Source organism: Protopterus annectens, chromosome 5.part0 (assembly GCF_019279795.1).
Source record: "Protopterus annectens isolate FY-2018-M chromosome 5.part0, PAN1.0, whole genome shotgun sequence".
Classification (NCBI taxonomy): Eukaryota; Metazoa; Chordata; order Ceratodontiformes; family Protopteridae; genus Protopterus; species Protopterus annectens.
Genome location: NC_056735.1, coordinates 626,949,449 through 626,969,363, shown reverse-complemented (window position 1 = coordinate 626,969,363; position 19,915 = coordinate 626,949,449). Strand labels below are relative to the sequence as shown.

General features: G+C 41.4%; 1 protein-coding gene across 1 annotated transcript in view; it reads right to left on the bottom strand.

Moving 5' to 3' along the window:
* The window catches only part of GTPBP6 (GTP binding protein 6 (putative)), a 668,350-nt gene that overhangs the window by 527,565 nt on the left and 120,870 nt on the right, over positions 1–19,915 (bottom strand). The window contains exon 6 of the mRNA XM_044072466.1: positions 10,162–10,320. Coding sequence (XP_043928401.1) covers positions 10,162–10,320 — 159 coding nt within the window. The remainder of the gene's footprint in view (positions 1–10,161; positions 10,321–19,915) is intronic.

Here is a 19,915-nt window from a genome sequence, read left to right as displayed (position 1 = left end):
CTGCATTGTGATCGTGTGGTGTGCTGGTTAATAAAAAAGTGTGCTATTATAGCTTAACAGAGTGTGTTTTGGCTTCCTTACCTTGCATCCGAGCTTGGTTTCTGTGGATTTTATTGGTTTTCCTTGGTTCCCCGTTTGTGAAGTATAGCAGAAATGAATGCAATGGCCTATCCATTTAGAAATGGTTTGCTTTGAAATGGCCTTTCCTTCTGCCCCTGCAGCAAAGGCAACTAGCAGCTGTTCAGTTTTTCTGAAAGGCTTAGTCCTGTCCAAATAAAATCTTAGTTGTCTGTGCATGTCCAAAGAGTGCAGTATTCATTCTCCTTTGTTCTGTGGATTAGAAAAGAAGGCTGGCAAATGAATGGACTGATTAAGGGCCACACTGAATACCACCTTGGGCATAAATAAAGGATTGGTCCTGAACCCTGTCTGCATGGAAGATGATGAAGGGCTCCACTGCCATGAGGGCCTGTAATTCAGACACTCTTTTTGGTGAAGTGATGACTAGAAGGAAGGCTGTTTTCAAGAAAGGAATTTCAACTCTGTAGTTGCAGCTGGCTCAAAGGGAGGTAGAGTGAGCTTTTCCAATACAAGGTTAAGGTCCCAGGCTGGAGTATTGGCTCTCCTGGGTGGTCTTTATTTTTTGCCCCTCTGAGGAATTGCTTTATCAGTGGGTGAGAGAAGAGGGGTGGTTCCGTATTATAATGTGCTGAAATAGCAGAGGCATGAATTTTAATAGAAGAGAAGGAAAGGCCCTTGTGAAGCATCTCTGTTAAGTATTGAAGAATATGAAGTAAACTGGGCACTGTTGTGCCCATCCCCTGAGTTTGGCTCCAGGAACAGAATCTTTTCCACTTTTCAGCATAGGATTTTCAAGTACTAGGCTTCCTTGCCTCCAGAATGACATCCAGTACTTGCTTACTAAGGGATGGTAATGGAGAGCTCAGGTAATTTGCCAGGCTACAAAGGTTCAGGCTTTGACGCTGTGGGTGCAGTATCTGGCCCTCCTGCTGGGACAGGACAGAAGGGGTCGGAGGCAGGTGCCATGGCTCCAGCAGTGGCATACTGCGCAAGAGGGGGTACCAGTGTTGGTGTGGCCAGTCTGGTACAATCAGTATTGTCCTTGGTTTGTCCTGTTTGATCTTTAGCAGAACTTTGGAGAGGAGAGGCAGAGGGGGAAAGGCATAAACTGAGAGGTTTTCCCAGGTGAAGGACAGGGCATCCACTTTCCAAGCTTCTCTGTGGGGAGTCCTTGTGCAGAATTTGTCCAATTGGTAGTTCTGAGGGGAGGCAAACAGGTCTATCTCTGGGCTCCCCCATTTGTTTCTCAACATGTTGAATATCTTTGGATCCAGTTTCCACTCGTGTGGGTCCATGAGATTTCTGCTTAGGTCATCTGCCAGTGAGTTTAGCTTGCCTGGCAGGAATAGAATCTGTAGGTGCACTTGGTAGCTCAAAGCTGTGTTCCACAGAGCCATGGCTAGTCTGCAGAGAGGGCATGAGTGGGTTCCCCCCTGCTTGTTTATGTACCACATAACAGTGGTGTCTGTTTTTACCAATAATTGCCCTGGAAGGATGTGGTCCTTGAAGGCCGTCAGAGCATTCTGTACAGCTAACATTTCTTTCTGATTGATATGCAGGTGCATTTGATACTGGTCCCATTTGCCATGAATGCATTGCCCTGCCAAGTAAGCCCCCCATGCATAGTCTGATGCGTCTGTTGTTAGGGTTTGGGCGGCAGGGGGTAGAGTGAATAGCAGTCCCTTGTTGAGGTAGCAGGCCTCTGCCCACCAAAGGAATTCTGTCTTTATACAAGGGATGATAAGAATCACCGCTTCCAGGTCCTGAGAATGTTGACACCATAGGGTTTTTAGATACCGTTGTAGTTTCCTCATATGCAGTCTTGCATATGGAATTAATATAATGCAAGAGGCCATGATTCCCAGAGCTTGCAATATTTTCCTTGCAGTTAACTGGGTCTTTGTGGCCAGTAATTTGAAGAAGGCTGTCAGATAAAGTTGTTTCTCTATCGTGAGGTAGACCACCTGGGAAGTTGTGTTCAAGCTTGGTCCCAGGAATACAATTTGTTGGCAGGGTACTAGATGAGATTTTTTTTTTGGTTATGCAGTACCCCAATGAGGTTAGAAATTTCTTTACAAACGCCAGATGATTTAATAGTATGTCCTGGCTTTCTGCCTGAATTGGACAATCGACCAAGTATGGGTATATTTGAGTATTTCTTTGCCTGCAAAATTCAATGACTGGAGCTAGGCATTTCGTGAATACCCTAGATGCAGTTGATAAGCCAAAGGACAATGTATAGAACTGATAGTGCATGTAGTCTGCTCTGAAGCATTGGTATTTTCTGTAAGAATCCCTTATTGGGATGTGCAGGTAAGCTTCCTTTAAATCCAATGTTGCCAACCAGGCATTTGGGCCCAGCATGGGAAGCAGCTGATGAAGAGTTAGCATTTTGAATTTTGGAATTACGAAAAAGGTGTTTAGGATAGAAAGGTACAGGATAGGACGCCAGGAGTTGTCTTTTCTGGTTACCAGGTAAAGCCTGGAGTGAAAACCTTGTCCCCATTCTTCTGCTGGGACAGGTTGAATAGCCCTGATACTTAGAAGAGAGAGGACCTGCTGTTGAGCCTCTGCCCACTGATTTTGGGGGTAGGTCTGGGCAACCCTTTGGGGTTGGTAAGGTGTGGAAGTGGAATCTGCATCCTTGGGAAACAATATTTAAAACCCATTTGTCTTGGGTAATGAGTTCCCAGTTTTTTGCATGCAGGGTGATCTTTCCCCCTAAAGGTGTGGTCAGATGAGCAGGGCTTGGAAGGTTTAAGGTTAAGTCATTGTGACAGTTTACCATAGGGGATGTCTTACTACTTCCAGCTTTGGAAGTGGGAGCCTCCCACTGCTTAGGCCTGGGAGTACCTTGAGACTGTGGCCTACATGGTCTGCTGTTCCTGGAGTTGGACTGAGAAGGCCTGGAAGAGACAAGAAAGGACCAATTCTTAGAAGGCCAATGCCTACTAAATCTGGGAGGCTGTACTTGCAAGAAATCTTTAATAGTTTGCATAGATTTAGCTTTTTCCTCCATATTTTTAAGAACTCCTTCTGCTTTCTCACCAAACAGGCGGTCTTGGTTTAAGGGAGCATCCAGTAATTTGGCTTTAACATGATCTGGCAGAGATTGCTCCTTAAGCCAAGCATTCCTTCTAAGAAAAGACCCAGTAACAGCAGCCCTAAAAGATGCCTTTAAGGAGTCAAAGCCACATTGCAAAGTATGTTTACCAAAATATTTTTCCTTGCTTCCCACCTTTCTAAGCTAGTATAGTCTAGTTTTCAGGCTAGTGCTGAATTCAGGACTGTGTTACAAGTTTCTGAGTTGCCCATACCTTATACTTGGATAGAAGGAGGTTTCTCTGTTCACCTGTGAGAGAGGGAGCTTTGAGCAGCCATCTTTCCCTGGAGGAGTGGTTCCAGCCCAGAAGTTAGTAGTTTATAGGCCATTTTGGGCTAATTTCTCTCTCTCTCTCATTTCCCTGCTGTAAAAACCACGTTTGCATGGTTTTGTACGTCTGGGCAGTACCAGTTAGCTAGGGCTAAATTATTCCCGGCTCCACCAAATCTCTTCTTCAGTTTTTCCCTTGAAAGTAGTCAAACTCTCAACCTAAGCACTTAAAAAGCATCCTACAGTCCAGCACTTGCTCAGACTTAATAGCAAGCACTAATATACCCCGACACTTGATTGCCCAGCAGGGCAAGGCTCATTATTCACTCCTCACCAACCAAGCAACTAAGCAGCTCACCCTACTATTCAGGCATGAACAAAGGGCAATTTCAGGTATACTCTCCAGTCCAGCTGGTGAACCTGGGTATCCTGAGGCAATGTTACAACTGCCTCATGTACACAGACAACCCTCTCCCTCCTACCACAAAACATTAACATATGCGAGACATGCAATTATATAGCTAAGTGGAGGCTATGCTCTTTCCACCCAAGACTGGAACAGGCTTGCACCACACCTCCAGCCTCACATAGACATACTAAACCAGCATTGGCAAAAAATACCCATAAATACACAGAATCTTACTCGGAGGCTCTAAATAAAAACCTGCAAAAGCATCAGAGACCTCCAAAGCAGACACCAAAAAAACCTGCCCCTCCAGTCACAAACCAGACAACACATAAAACACAAAATCAGTGTGCCGCACAATCACAGCCCTTAAGGCGAAATAACATACCTAACACACTAGTAATAGGCAACTCTATAGTCAGGCACACTGACTTCCCACTCACTAGGCTGGACAAGGAGAAGGTTACTGTTAGCTGCCTGTCGAGAGCCAGAATCTGCCACATAATACAAGCACTCAGGTCACTCCAGAACAAGTACAAATATGACTCTGTCATTGTTCATGTTGGTGTGAATGACCTGAGATGTACCTCCCTGGACTACATGAAAAGAGACATGAAAGAGCTTTCTGATCATGTAGCCCAGGTGGTAATTCATGGGTGTATTGTTTTTCCCAAACGGGATGACTATGCATTTTTTGTCATTTAGCTTGAGACCATGACCCTGACCCTGAGTAGCATCCTGTCCTCACCAAGAATGATACCGCAGTATAAAGAAAAAATGATCAATTTCAACAATTGGCTAAGCTTCTGGTGTCATTCAAAGGAGATCCAGTGTCTGTCACAGCCTGGGACGACATGCTCGACATACCTCATTGCTTCGCAAGAGACGGCTTGCACCTGTCACCCCTAGGCTTTCGAATACTGGCCAAGGTTCTTGCTGCCCCCATAGTGCCTTTTTTAGGCAAGGCTCAAAATTCAAACTCACCATCATAAACAGCACAAATAAAAAATGAGGGTTATGCTACTCAAATCCAGGAGTTTAAATCTCAAAATGCACGCGCTCAAAGCACTCCTCAGTATGGAGAACATAGACATCTGTGCAGTAACTGAAACCCGGTTCAAGGCTCCACAGAGCACCCCAGCACTACTGGGCTACAACTCATACCACACATTTCAGCCACAGAACATGGACCGAAACACAAAAGGAGGGGGTGTATCCATATTCATCAAGGATACCTACACCTCCAGGTAAGTGGCACAGCATGATACCTCTGAGATCATCCATGTGCAACTAACATCGGGCAAATCTGCAATGCAAATTGTGACCTGCTACAGATCACCCTCCATGACTGACCCAGGACCACCACTCCGCCTTTCTGGAGACACTGCAAAACATGAAGGTCCTACCGAACACCCTGATATTGAGCGATTTCAATTACTCTACCGTTAACTGGAAAAACTACTCAAGTACAAACTCCCAGGTCCAGCGCTTCCTGGAATTTATCATTTCAAATGGCCTGGATCAGCTGGTAAACTCCCCTACCAGAGGTGAAAACATACTGGACCTGGTCATCACCAACATCGGCGACAGGTGTTCCACACCGGAGGTCAACCCATCACTGGTTAGATCATACCATAAACTAATCACTCTGGATGTCCACACCACACCACCACCCCCAACTAAGGAAACCACAGTGAAAAACTTTTCTATAGCAAACTTCACCTTACTTAAGACAGAGGCGGTAAGTTTCACAGCCCCCACGCTAAAGGACAACAGTGTCCAAGATGCAGGAACCTTTACAAATGCACTCTATGAGCACCTACTAGGATGCACGGATCGTGCCATCCCTATCAAAACCAAGACTCACTCCCCTAAGAGAAGGAAACAGTCTGATGGTCCCCTGCCATAAACAGGCTATACAATACAATGAGGAAATTAGTTCAGAAAAAATGCAAATACCAAGAAGGAAAGACATCCCTGATCAGTATCAGTAAGAAACAAAAGTCCCTCATAAAATCATCCAAAGCTAACTTTGAAAGAAAAATAGCCAAGGATTCGAAAGATAACCACAAAGCCTTATTTAGCTATGTCAAGAATCTAAGTGGCAACTCGCAGATAAGCTCTGAGCTAATACAAAATAGCACAAAATAAACTGAACCTACTGATATTGCCAACATCCTGGCAGATAGATTCAGTGCAAACTTCACCCCCCTCTCACACCCCAAAAGGGTCCACAACAATATCGGAAAAGTGTAGTGTCCCAGAAATCAGACACACAGGTGAAAACAGTCCTTTCAAAAGCCAAAAGCACAGCGTCAATGGGTCCAGATGGTGTCCCAGGCTGCATCTTGCACGAACTACAGAATGAACTAACCCCCCACCTAAACACACTGTTCAACCTCTCCACAGACTACATGCCCATAGAATGGCGCACAGCAATGGTTATTCCGCTCCACAAAGGAGGGGCCACAACTGATCCTGGTAACTATCGCCCCATAAGATTAACTAGCCTAGTCTACAAGGCTATGTAGCGCATCATCATGGAACTCATTAACAAAGACACTGGGAACCACCAAACACTTGACCTGACCCAGTTCAGCTTTCTTAAGGACAGATCATGCCTACTACACCTGGTTGATTTCTTCGAGACAGTCACCAAGGCCATAGATGAGGGGAAGGTGGTTCACACAGCCTAACTTGACCTTGCCAGGGCTTTTGACACCATTCCCCACTCGGGAATTATAGAAAAACTCACCAGCCTGAACATAAACCCCTATGTCACGAGATGGGTTGCCAACTGGCAGACAGAACTCACACGGTAAGAATAGCGGGCTCCAGGTTCGACTCTAAACCTATCACAAGTGGTGTCCCACAAGGCTCGGTCCTGGGACCCCTACTGTTCGCATATACTTCTCAGAAGTACAGGCAAACACAGGAGGACTATGGCTACCCAAGTTTGCCGATGACTGCAAACTCAGAGCCACAACTGACTCTCCGGCTGACACGGACATTCTCCAAAAGGGCTTTACTGAGACAGGCACCTGGTGTCAAAGTCATGGTCTCAAGCTAAATGCCAAAAAATGCATAGTCATCCCGTTTGGGAAAAACAATACACCCATGAATTACAACATAGGTGGCAGCCCCCTTAATACAGAAGAGGTAATAAGAGATCTCGGGACCCAGGTAGATAGTAATCTCTCCTTTGACAATCATATTGCCAAAGTAGTTAGGAAATCCTTCTATGTAGCCCATCTAATTACTAAAGGGTTTGCATCTAGAAATAAAGAGGTTATAGTGCCCCTCTACTTGTCACTCATCAGACCCATCATAGAGTACAATGCCCCATTTGGGATGTACCTCACAAGACACTTCTAACAGCTGGAAAAACCACAAAAGTACCACACCAAGAGGATTACTGGCTTCAAACATACGTCCTATGCAGCCCAACTGGAAGAACTCCGGCTTTACTCAGTGGCATATCGCTTACTCAGAGGTGATCTCTGCCTGACTTCCAAAGCCATGTCCAACTCAGAACTGATGGATATGCTCCAACTAAAGAAATCCAAGTCACTGCGAGCCACGCGCTCTAGTGAGTTAAACCTCACCACAACAATAAATAGAACATACTGGAGGGATAGATTCCTGTCACAGAGACTCCCCACGCTTTGGATAGATTCCTGTCACAGAGACTCCACATGTGCTGGAACAAAATTCCTAACTACATTAGGCAGAGCCGGCTCACTAACACTCTTCAAGAGAAACCTTGACGAGTGCATGGGTAACCGAAAATACACCCCTGGGATCACTTCATTGGCTATTCTTGACAGTGGCTCAGTTAATTAATCAATGGGGCGGTGAAAGCAGACACACTCTGGCTAAGCTTATAAATGCCCTCGGGCAGATAGCCTAGGACCTACTTATGAACTTGTTCAGCAGAATGCATTAAATCCTGTAATCCTTAATTTTCAGCACAGTCAGGAATCAACATCAGTTTCTGTTTAAGTAAGTAAGATGTTGCCGGTACTTCAACATATGAAACTGGCAGTTTAAGGCCCTAATGGCCAAAGTAGCAGAAGTGTATACCTTCTTATCCCATCTGTCCACAGCCCTGGAATCTCTATCAGCGGGGGTAGGATTTTTGGCAGTAGTAGCCTTAATGCCTTTGGGTCCCTGTGAAATTGTCTCTGGGTCCATAGTAGGATTCTTAAAGAGGAACTTGTGAGAATCAGGTACTCTGTACTACCTGTCAGGTTTCCTGGGAGCCGGAGGTAAGGTGTCTGGGACCAGGCTAGATTCCAAGAAGGCATCATCTACAATGTCCAGTACAGGGGGGATAGCTAAAGGCCTGTGTTGAGGCAGGAGTAAGAATTCCCTAAGCCTCTTTTTGGAGTCAAAGTAATCCTGGCTTTCCCAGTGGAAATGCTCCCTAAGAGTGTGCAAAGTTTCACCAAAAGAGAAATCTTCTGGAGGAGAAGCAGATGGAATGGAGTCTCTGCATCAGAATCCTCATAGATAGATAAGGGCAAACCCTAGTCATCAGAAGAAACAGAAATTTCAGAATCCTGATCAGAAGGAAAATCGGTTTTAGGTCTCAAAGGGAGAAGGGTGGCTTCCCCTTATTACAGTAATAAGGTCTTCACCCATTCTTATCATTTGGTTTTTAGGCACATGGGCCTGACCATGTGGTTTGGATGTCAGTTTTCTAGGCGTGGATAGAGTCCTAGGCCTTGAAGAAGAAGATGGCGTCTGTTTGGTATGCAAGTCAGTAGGCCTGAATACACCCTCAAAAGCCAGTACCTGCACAGTGGCTCCAGACCCATCCAAGGTAGAGACATCCGCAGGTTCCATAGTCGAAGAAGCATCTTGCGGCATACCGGACTCCGAATGGGTCACAGTAGAGGCCTACAAATCTGAAGTAGCAGGTATCAGGGGCTGCAAAAGCGTCTCAATGAGTACCGGCGAACTGGCGTCTAGCTTAACAGAAGCATCGGCGGCAGCTTTGGACCTATGCGGTCTGTCTCTGAGTTTATCTTTAAGTTTTTTCGGAATGTCAGTAGTCGGATGGCTTATCAAAGCCATTTCTGGATAATTGAACCAAGTACCGAAATAGTTTGATGCGAAAATAAACAGACGATAAATAGTACAAGGATTGAATATGGCACAAAACCGACAGAGAGGGACATCGTGGTCTGGGCCTAAGCAAGGAATGCAGTACGAATGAAAATCTTTATGAGGTATTTGCTTTAAGCAAGAAATAAAATTGTTAACTTTTACTGACATTGGTTTAGAGGAAGAAAAAGGATCCCCAATGGGGTACTTAGCTTTTTAGAAGACTTTGGTTCTAAAACTCGAAAACGAAAATTTCAGGAGTCTGCCAACCGGCACTTGTGAACTGCTTCTGCTTTGGGCACCACACGGCAAGAAAGACTGATGTAATGGCATCGGTTGCATGCTTTATACCCCTGACTACCTGACATCATGGAAGAAGAGACAGCAAACGACGCAGGATCCAAGACTTTGATAATGAGGCCAGCTTAGGGCTACCTGCAAACAGATAACCCAAATGTAATGACTGCAACAGTGAAACATGAAGAACATCTGCTTTACTGTTACTTTACTCTCCTTTTGGACTGACATTCGAAGTGTTTCTAGAACCTTCTGTATTACAATGATAACAGATGCTTCTGGGAAAGTATAACAAGTATAGTATAATTCATTTAAAATGTGTTATGAGGTTCAGTAAGATACAGCACTATAAAATAAGTGGGCAAGCAACTCTATCTACAACCAGTGTTTCTATGTCATCTGAAGATTCTAGTGACAAAAAACAATATTTCCTCCAAGCGAGCAGTGAACTCAGCAAGCAGGAACTATCTCTCACCTGTTAACAGTTTCTACTGTGCTTCTTTTCACAGGTCAGCAGTATATCAAGTTTTTTTCTTCTTTCTTTTACAGCAAAAGATAAGGCTCAACAGGACTGGAAGGCCTGCTTCAGAACTGTTGAACACCTCTCCTGGTTGCATGGCACATATACAATGTGCATGGGGTATCCTCACACACAACATTAGGGATTACTGCAATATACAACTGCACTTCTGTTTTAACAGACATGTACACAAATATTAATGAATGAATGAATGATGTATGCAGCCCCAGCATACACCAAATGATACTCAGCTACTGCATATATAAATCAGTCCAAGAGAAAAATAAAGCAACTAACTCTGCACTTATTTGAAAACATGCCTCATACATAAATAACTCTTTCAGGTCACACATGAAACAAACTGCTCATTCTTACCACAGTTTGTGTATCCTACCACTGATATCACAGGAAATTCTCGTCTTGTACGCTGTGCTCGGAGTAAAGTACGTTTCTGCCTTAATTTCTCTAAAGCACTTTTGATCTTCATCTCTTTTTCTTTCAAGAGACGATGCTGGACCTCCGTAAAGGTTTCTCCTGTTAACACATGATATATGTTTGTGCCAAGTTAGACAGTAAACATTCTTTAATAAAAGTCATTCCTGGTGAAAAATTTTTTTGCTACTTTTGACCTTAAAAATCAACAAAGATGCACAAGAGAGAACATTCTTTTTGTACTTTTTCCATAAAACCGCAATAAATGATTTAAATAAAAAGTATGCAATCAAAATAAATTTTAATACATCTATTTTAAATGCCTTCAGTGCATATGCAATTAGTGCAAGTAAAATGGTAAGGAATATTTTTCAACATCTAAGTGAAATCAATGGCGGCTCCTTCTGAAAGCTGATGTGCATAGCCAGGATATCCAAGCATAGATCCCATAGGCCTCTATTACAGGAGGTTTAAGGTATCATACAGTGAAAACTCTAGCTTGACTAGGTTTTTCTTGTAGTTTTTACTAACTGGTTTCTTTGTGTGACCTTTTTACTTTTTGGTTTTGGATGTTAGCTGGGATATTTTGCAGACATCTTAATGGTTATGAACATCAGTTGGGAGTAAAGATCATGAGTTTCTGAAGTACAGCCAAACAGTCCACTTATGCTGTGCTGACAAGGTCATAAGAAGGCAGAAACATGCATGTCCACAGCTAGTGGGATTTAGATTTACTGGCCTGAAAGTTTCCACAAAGATTTAAAAAGTAAAAGTAAAAAGTCATGGACATACAGAAGCCTTATAACTGAAGTATTTAGGAGTCATTTTCATACACCCCATGGGCATCTATTACAAAAGGTTCAAGGTATTACACAGTGAAAACTCTAGCTTGGGTAGGTTTTTCTTGTAGCTTATAATGACTTTTGTAAAATGCCTAAGCAAGCTCAAAATAAGCAACATGCAAAGAGAGTCCATCAAGTGCTTCCCAGTACTTCAGTGCTACAAGATGCAAAGACAAGACCTCTCTTAACAAATCCATACTGGTCTCTATTTAACAGAAGTTGGAGCCTCTGTCATTTTTATTAAGTTCTATTATGATCCTCCTCCGTTTCACAATGAATGCCGATAAAACTGATGGGCTAACATTGCCTGGTAATGATCTCCCACCCCTCCATGATCTAGTACTACTACATTATGCCAAACAAATACAAGGAAAATGCTCACATACTAATGCTTTCAGAGGGGTTTAATTAGCCATTTCCAAGTTCTAAACAGACCACCACCATTTATGCTGTCTGGTCCCCTGGAGCTTAAGTTTTTAACTGCATGTGTAAGAGCAGTTATCAGACCTGTGGTTGTACAAAGAATCTCCCATTGTGTCTACAATACTCTGATATATAGTCTTCCAGACATTTTATGCAATTATGTTTACCCTGTTCAGAGGATGGATCACTTCACTAAAAAAATAACACCTTACATTACCAATTACTCCATTTCAGTTTTCTGGTGCAATTAAAACATATCTTAGTATTGCTGTCAAGCTTTGAAACTGAGTATGCATCAAATCAAAACTCTCTGATAAAATAATAGCTCCTATACTATTTAATCTAAACTAGTTTTTAAACCTAGATAACTTTTGAAAATGAAGTAGCACTTCCGTCTGTGCTACATCTTTTTTTTATTTTTGTTGAATTTATCTATATATTTATATCTTATTAAATATGTTCTTATTAAATAGATTCATAACCAAAGACGCTAATACCAAAGAATATGCTAATGGTAACTCAAGCAGATTTGGATTACTGAGCACAGCATCTCAATAATTTACCATAAATGCACCATTTACTGCATCAGAGCTTACACCGGTAAAGTTTACAAAGGATGAATTTGATTTTATACTTTAAAGATACTATCATGAGCTGTTTTCTTATTCTACAGGGTGTAACAATGGACATGAAGCAGAAATATCTTACATTTGTCAAAATAAGATCTAATATGCTGCTACCAGTGAGTGGATTTCATACAAGTTTTGCAAAGTGTTTTAAATAGCAAAGAAATTAGCAAAGCTAATTATTATTTGGATATATTTATTTGATACTGCGTAGTTTACAAATTCTTATGAGAATTGTAATTATACACATTTTAGATTCAGACGTTATGCTACAAGATTCTCTTGTTTTGTACAGGACACAAATGATGTGCACTAGGTTCTTGTATTATTTAGCAATAACCCATGACTGGCTGTGGGTTATGCAGGATTTACCCAAAGATGGTGCATTGAGGGCAAAGTCTAAGCGATCAAACTAAGCTAACCAGGGGGGTTGTCTCCTCCTAAATAATGATGCGTTTGTGGACTACCAATATCCCAGCTGAGTTAGATGTGCTTTTCTTTGGGGAGTGAGCTCAGCGTTTTTCTACCACTGATCTAAGGATTGGATGTGTAAGAATACGACAGTTGTAGCTATTGCTTTTATATTGCTACAGCCACTAGAACTTCTAGTGCCTGGTAGTATTTATAAAATGTACACTAACTACTTTATCTAATCAGCATGCATATTCCTGAACAATACATTTTAAATGCAGATATTCAATACCACTGATATTAATTAGGCCATTTTTATTTGTCTCACTGTTAACATAAAAGTGCTGAACTATTATCTCAGTATTAAACCTCAGTAACCATATAGGTTTTTGTAAATATTATTTCTGTCCCTTATTTTTTTTACTGTTGCTGGGCAATTTTTATTCTTAGTTCACTATGTTGTCTGTTTTCTACTTCTGGCCAAGACTGAAATTGGCCTCTATACATCAGTGTTCTTCAGCCCAGCTAACAAATTTAAACAAAATAAAATTATTTACTTATTTACTGCAAAATCAATTTATACTCCCAAGTTTTTTTTCTTGGATTTCAGCTTTTAAGTGCTATTTTACACTTGAGACAGCATCACCACCTTTTTCAATGCAAATTAGCATAGCAGTGAAAGGAAGTGTACCCTGGGATTTGTTACAGAAGCAGTTTGGAGTTTTTAAACAAGGTTTTGGTAATGTTACAGACACCAACTTTATCTAAGAAGCACCAAAAAGTATTCACTTCAATTACTGAGATTTCTTACATCTGACAAAGCAATCTTTACCTCTGATTTAGCTTGAATATTTTTCATTCTTCTTCCTGGAATGGTACAAAACCCCACTGCAGGGCACAAAAATATCCTGTTCAGTGCTTGTGCTCCCCATGGAAGACTAGTAGCTCACCTAATGCAAAGCATTTTGGCTGACTGCTCATCCATCTCCAGGTGGACAAACAACAAATCCCCATTATGACATAACAGGCTAGACTGCAAAACAATATGCACTGTATACAGGATATTGTGCTACTCTGTAGCTTTTTAGGCAGGTTGGCAATTACAAAGTTCACTTTTCAGTGAACAAACTAATGAGGTAACAGAGACATTAATTTTATTTATTTTACATTTGTTAACCAGGAAAGTAATTAAAATGTTCAATTCCGTAAATATTTTCTGCAAAATTATAGTGCAAGTATAACCTGACAGATTACAGATGAGATTACAGATTACGGTTTCCTGACATCAAAATGTATTAACTCCCTCTACAACAAACTAAGACGTGTATCTGTGAAGTCTGTGACCTCATATCTCCCTCTCCATTGGGTAGACATACCTATATGCTAGTCTGCCACAGATTTAGAAACATAAACTCTATTTATATAAAAAAACATAAATAAAAAAGACATATCCAGCCATCCAAAATCCTTTTTACCCATTTTGTACAAGGAATCAGGGTGACTCTCTCTCTCTCTCTCTCTCATATATATATATATATATATATATATATATATATATATATATATATATATACATACACACACACACACACACACACACACACACACACACACACACACACACACACACACACACACAATGTATGCAATATGGCTCAGTATCTATAGGTTATAGACATCTGCAGACACTGGTGGACATAACACTTTTGTTACACTTATGATGTGGACTTCCTGGGGTGGACAAACATTACTGCATACCTTCACAGTAAAGAGAAGCTGCATACATGAAGCAGTACAATATACTGCCATGGAATACAGCAGATGCACATGAAGCAGAAAAGTACAGCTTTGACAGCTTACATGTTTCTCACTGATTGGTGCAAGTTAAGCAGTTGTTATGGACAGTTAGTATATCCTTGCAGATATTACCCATCACAACAGAAATACCAGTATAAAATGTCGCATACATTAATACTATATTAGAAATACTGAATACGATCATAACATTTATCTAGGCACACGCACCTTGTTCCCATTAAGTTTAACAAGTACCCTGTACAGTGCTCAGCTCACAGATGCACACATTCTGGAACACTAAATGCCACCATGTATCGAGTGTCCATATCCTACACAACTAATAAGAATCAGAGTTTCTCCACATTTAATTACCTTTGCAATGTACAGCATAGCAGTGGGTGACAGAATATGGATCAAGTGTCAGCAGACTCCTGGACAGTACACAGCAGTGGTGACAACTTTATTAATATGCAGGAGTCCCCTTTGGCAGCTTATTATACATTCTGTGTACACTGACTCATACTGCAGTGTTGATACCACCTGCTACCCTTTTGGAATTCCATTACATGTCCTTAGGCATCTGGAACAATTCATCCTGGACCACAGCCACTGAAAGTATCTAACAAAAGTGTAACAATGCAAGCATTTGTGCAGGGGATACATATGTACCCTCCTATTTGAGGAAGTCACATTCCACCCCCAATGCATAAACATACCACTACCAGAGATGTCTACCTTGGAGAAAAAAGGCAATTTTCTATTAATTGCCTCTTTTGAAGGAAGGGATACGACAAGGTGTCCTGTTGCTGCTCTCAATCGACAGCCAATAACTAAATGCAAAATGTGTCTTAAAATGAAAGTGCTATGCAAGGTTATGGGTAAATTTTAAGATGCGTCAACTCCAATGCTTCCTAGATGTCGAATAATTCCATCATATCCTGGTGTATATCCAAGAGGAAGGAACCTCTTAAATTGTTCCCTCCAGTGGGAGCAAGAACCATGTTTTAATTACTATTGATCCATTTTAAAGTAGCTCAGATTTATCTGATATTGGCTCCAGGTAGCCATGACACTGTCAAACTCCTACCAAACTCCAACTGCATCATTTTCAAAGTACAGGTGAAGTCTCTGAAAAGTGTATGCTTCAGAAACCCACCATATGCTACAGTAGTTGTGTATGTATGTTCAAAGTACAGGTCTATTGCTAAGAGCTTAACTCAAATATTCAGGATGCAGTTTCCATTTAAGTCTTACAACAAGTCTCATTATTGATACATTCTTTTCCACTGTGCTACTCTGACTGACAAGTTGCAGGAAGTCTCTCTCTCATCGACACTACATTTGAACCCATGTCAACACAGAACAGCTGAGCAGACATAATCTGGACTGAAATTGATAGATATGGACGGGTCAGTTTATATTATCACTCGTTCTTTTATTATGTTTAACCCCCCCACCCCCACCCTACCCTAGTTCCAGTCCATTTACATCTGCACTCTAGGACAACATAAGTATCAGAAGAATAAAAGTACCAGCTCCTCTCAGAGAAAGAGAGAAAGCCAATACAATTAAAATGTAGACAACTTTACAACAAAAAAAAGAAATATGCTTCAATTATTGTGCTATTTTGCATAAAAATTAAAAAAAGGGGAAATCAAATTTGGTGTAATTTAAATGACAAAGAAAGACCTAACTTTATTGTTTTAAAAATCAGGATTTTTAAAAATATTAATCGAAATATATGAACTGCGAATATGAAAGCTGATCCAACTGCAATTCTCTATAAAATATTGGTTGTAGGCCAAACAGAATGCAGCACTGGGCACACCTCAATCAAAGCCAAGTGATTAAAAATCAAACACAATACATAGCAAATTGCTCAAAGACATTTCAGTCAAAAATAAAACTGATCAGAATGCAAGCTTCCTAAACACTGCAATCACCTAAGTGATAACTTCACAAAGGAGAAAGGGACATATTTCTCACTTGTTCTCCAGCTTACTTCATCACATGTACCTGCATTTTGAGTGAAATACGAATCTAGACTGAAAGAAATACTAGTATGTTTCCAAGTGAAAAACAGCAGGCAAGCCTGACAAAAACAGAACTCACCATTTTCCTCCTCTCCAAGACAAGGCCAAAAATTATACATAATCACTCCAATATCTAAGCAGCAACATTTCCAGATACTTACAAAAAGTAAATAAAAGATGACAAACCAGAAGTGTAAAGCATAGAAGGCGGGGACGGTAGGGGAAATGAAGGCAGAAAAAAAAAAGTCAACCATTTACTTTCATGGAGAGTACCTTAAACAACTGCACTATAGTATTCATTTCTTTCACTCTTCCTGGTAGTCACTATCGACAGTTTAACAGCTGTTTACTAAAAGAATGAATTGGAGCTAAACGTCAGCATCCTAAATTTATTTAGAGAGAGCACCCAAAGCAGCAGACCTAGAAAAAAGCTTTAACCTGCTCTGTATTCAGTTTCTCACCAGAGCCACAGCAGAAGGCTATGTAACCTGAAAGAGGTCTTAGTTAAAACTGCATTAAACTTGTTCGGACTAAAATATAAACATCTGCTCAGATTTGCTACAGATTTTCATGTTAGAACTGAAGGCCAATATCAAGATCCACGGTATTCACAATATTATTCAAATTCTGAGAACAAGAGCAGCAGGGAGGCACGTGAATCTTCTAATGTGAGCTAATATCCAACATAACCCAAGGCATGAAAGAATTTCCACGAAGGATGACATTTCATCTTTATGGAACACAGCAGAGTTTAAAGGCTTTCAGACTAGATGCACTTCTAAAAATAATAACAACAGCTAGAAAGGCTATCCTCAAGCCTTTGTGTTCATAAACATCAGAAAACAGTCCCGAGAGCTTGTGCATGATGCATGTCTATGATCATGACAGCAGCATGGTTAATGATTTCTCCGTTGCTTTTTTGCAACTCTGATGTACTGCGCGGCGGCTGATATAATTTTGCCTTATCACAATACGAACTCTCAGGCCCGTGGCAAGACTATAACAGATACATTTCACACACTTGGGAAGCAAAAGGGGAGGGAACTTAGTACAGTATTATCTGTAAGATTTAACTGTTTTCAAAAATGAAACAACAATTATGTCTGAAATGTAGTTGAAAAAGGAGTACTGCCATTGGAAAGGATAGTGTACTCAAGCACAGACCTACGAAGGATGGGATACTCTCTAAGGGGAAAGATTTGATCCCACGGTTTTAATATGTACAAAACAAGCAATAGTTTCTACTGAATGGCAGTTAATTTATTGTTAATGTATTTAATTTTGTAAAGAAAGGGAATGGACCTCTTACAACAATCTCGCAAGAGTGATCCCTACCAGGAGTATAAAGCCCAGATGTTCAAGGATAAATTCCAAACATACACTACCATCTTGTTGCAAAAACTGTAACAGGTTACCCTTTGCTTGTTTAAAAGTACAACAGGAGAATGGGATGTAAACTATTTAAACAACTCACTATTTCCGACTATTTCTGAAAGAATGTCAAAGTCATTTCCACAGCTAAATTTTTAAAATCTGCATACAATTTGCCTCAGAAAGAAGCTTAAAAGCCATGCACTTTTACTCCATCAACTGAGCTTCTCAGTCATAGTCCGAAATGTCTTTGGGCAGAATATGGCACAGGTGTGGATCGAAACAGCATGTCTTCTTTGCTCCACTAAACTGCATCCATCCAACATCTTAACTTTGCCAGGACAGTAGCAAAAAGTAGGCTGTCCCTTTCCAAGGACAGGACTACTTGCTCCCAAAGAATTCTCAAGTACTGCTGAAATTTTCTCATAAAATGCCACTTACCTATCATCATCATCATATCTTCAGGCATGTGACTCAGAAGGCAAAAGAAGAACTTTGAATTCAGAAAAGGTGTTTGCTGCTGAATAGAAATGTGACAACATAGCGCAAATCTTCTGAGCATTTAGAAAAACTCTCTATCACTGTGCCCATAAAAACAGGTTCTGCTGATAGCGGATGACACCAACTTTACTTTTGTTGAATGCAAGACCTAATAAATCTATGAAAGGAATGATTACTCTTGCATGCGTTTCTGAATGGGCATGGAAAAACTAGCCCAAATAAAGGTGCATGTCTAACAACTCTGAAAATTAGGTTCATAGGTAGGTAAGTAGGTTTATGGCCCAAGGGCCTACGTAAGCCTAGCCAACAAGGTTCCCTGGCTTACGCCACCCAAGAAAGTTATTTTCCTGTGCCACTGTCGAGCAGAGACACATAAGTGATCGCGGGGTGTATTTCCTATTTCCTATCCACTTCTCAAGATTTTTCTTGAAGAGTGCTAATGAAGAACTTTGCTTGACATAGATTGGTAGCCTGTTCCAGAGTATGGGAAGTCTCTGGGACAGGAATCGATCCCTCCAGCATGTCCTGTTTATTGTGGTGGCAAGGTTTAGGTCCCTAGAGCGTGTAGCTCGGAGGGATTGGGATTTCTTTAGGTGTAGCATGCCCAACAGCTCTGGGTTTGACATAGCTTTATATGTTAGGCAGAGATCACCTCGGTGTAGGCAATATGCTACGGAATAAAGCTGGAGTTTTTTGAGACTGTCAGTGTAGGACATTTGTTTGAGGCCAGTAATCCTCTTTGTGAGGTACTTCTGTGGCCTTTCCAGCTGCTGCAAATGTCTTGTGAGGTACATTCCAAAACGGGCGTTGTACTCTATTAATGGGTCTAATGAGTGTCGAGCAGAGGGGAACAATGACCTTTTTTTTCCTGGATGAGAACCCTTTTATGATGAGGTGTGCCACATAGAAGGACTTCCTGACTACTGTGGCGATGTGACTATCAAAGGAGAGACTACTGTCCACCTGGGTCCTAAGGTCTCTTATCAAGCATTCGGTGTTAAGTAGATTGCTGCCTATGTGGTAGTTCATGGGTACAGAGTTTTTACCAAAGGAGATGACCCTGCACTTTTTGGCACTGAGCTTGAGGCCATGGCTCGGACACCAGGCATCTGTCTCAGCGAGGCCCTTTTGTAGGACGTCCACATCATTTGGGGACTTGACTATGGCTCCTAGTTTGCAGTCATCTGCAAACTTCATTAGCCAGAGGCCTTCTGTGTTAGCCTGTACTTCAGAGAAGTAGATACCAAACAGGAGAGGTCCCAGGACAGAACCCTGTGGTACTCCACTTGTCACTGCTTTGAGGTCAGACTTGGAGTCTGCAACTTTTACAGTGTGGGTTCTGTCAGTGAGCCAATTGGCAACCCATTTTGTGACGTAGGGATTTATACCTAGTTTAGCTATAATTCCAGAATGGGGGATGGTGTCGAAAGCCTTGGCGAGGTCAAGATAGGCTGTGTGAATCACCTTACCCTCATCTACGGCTTTGGTGACTGCCTCAAAGAAGTCGATCAGGTTCAGGAGGCATGATCTGCCTTTCACAAACCCAAACTGGGTGGGATCTAGAGTTTGGAGGTTACCAATGTCTTTGTTTATGAGTTCCATGACGATACGTTCCATGGCCTTGCAGACCAGGCTCGTCAGACTAATAGGTCGATTGTTCCCGGGATCAGTGGTGGCTCCCCATTTGTGGAGT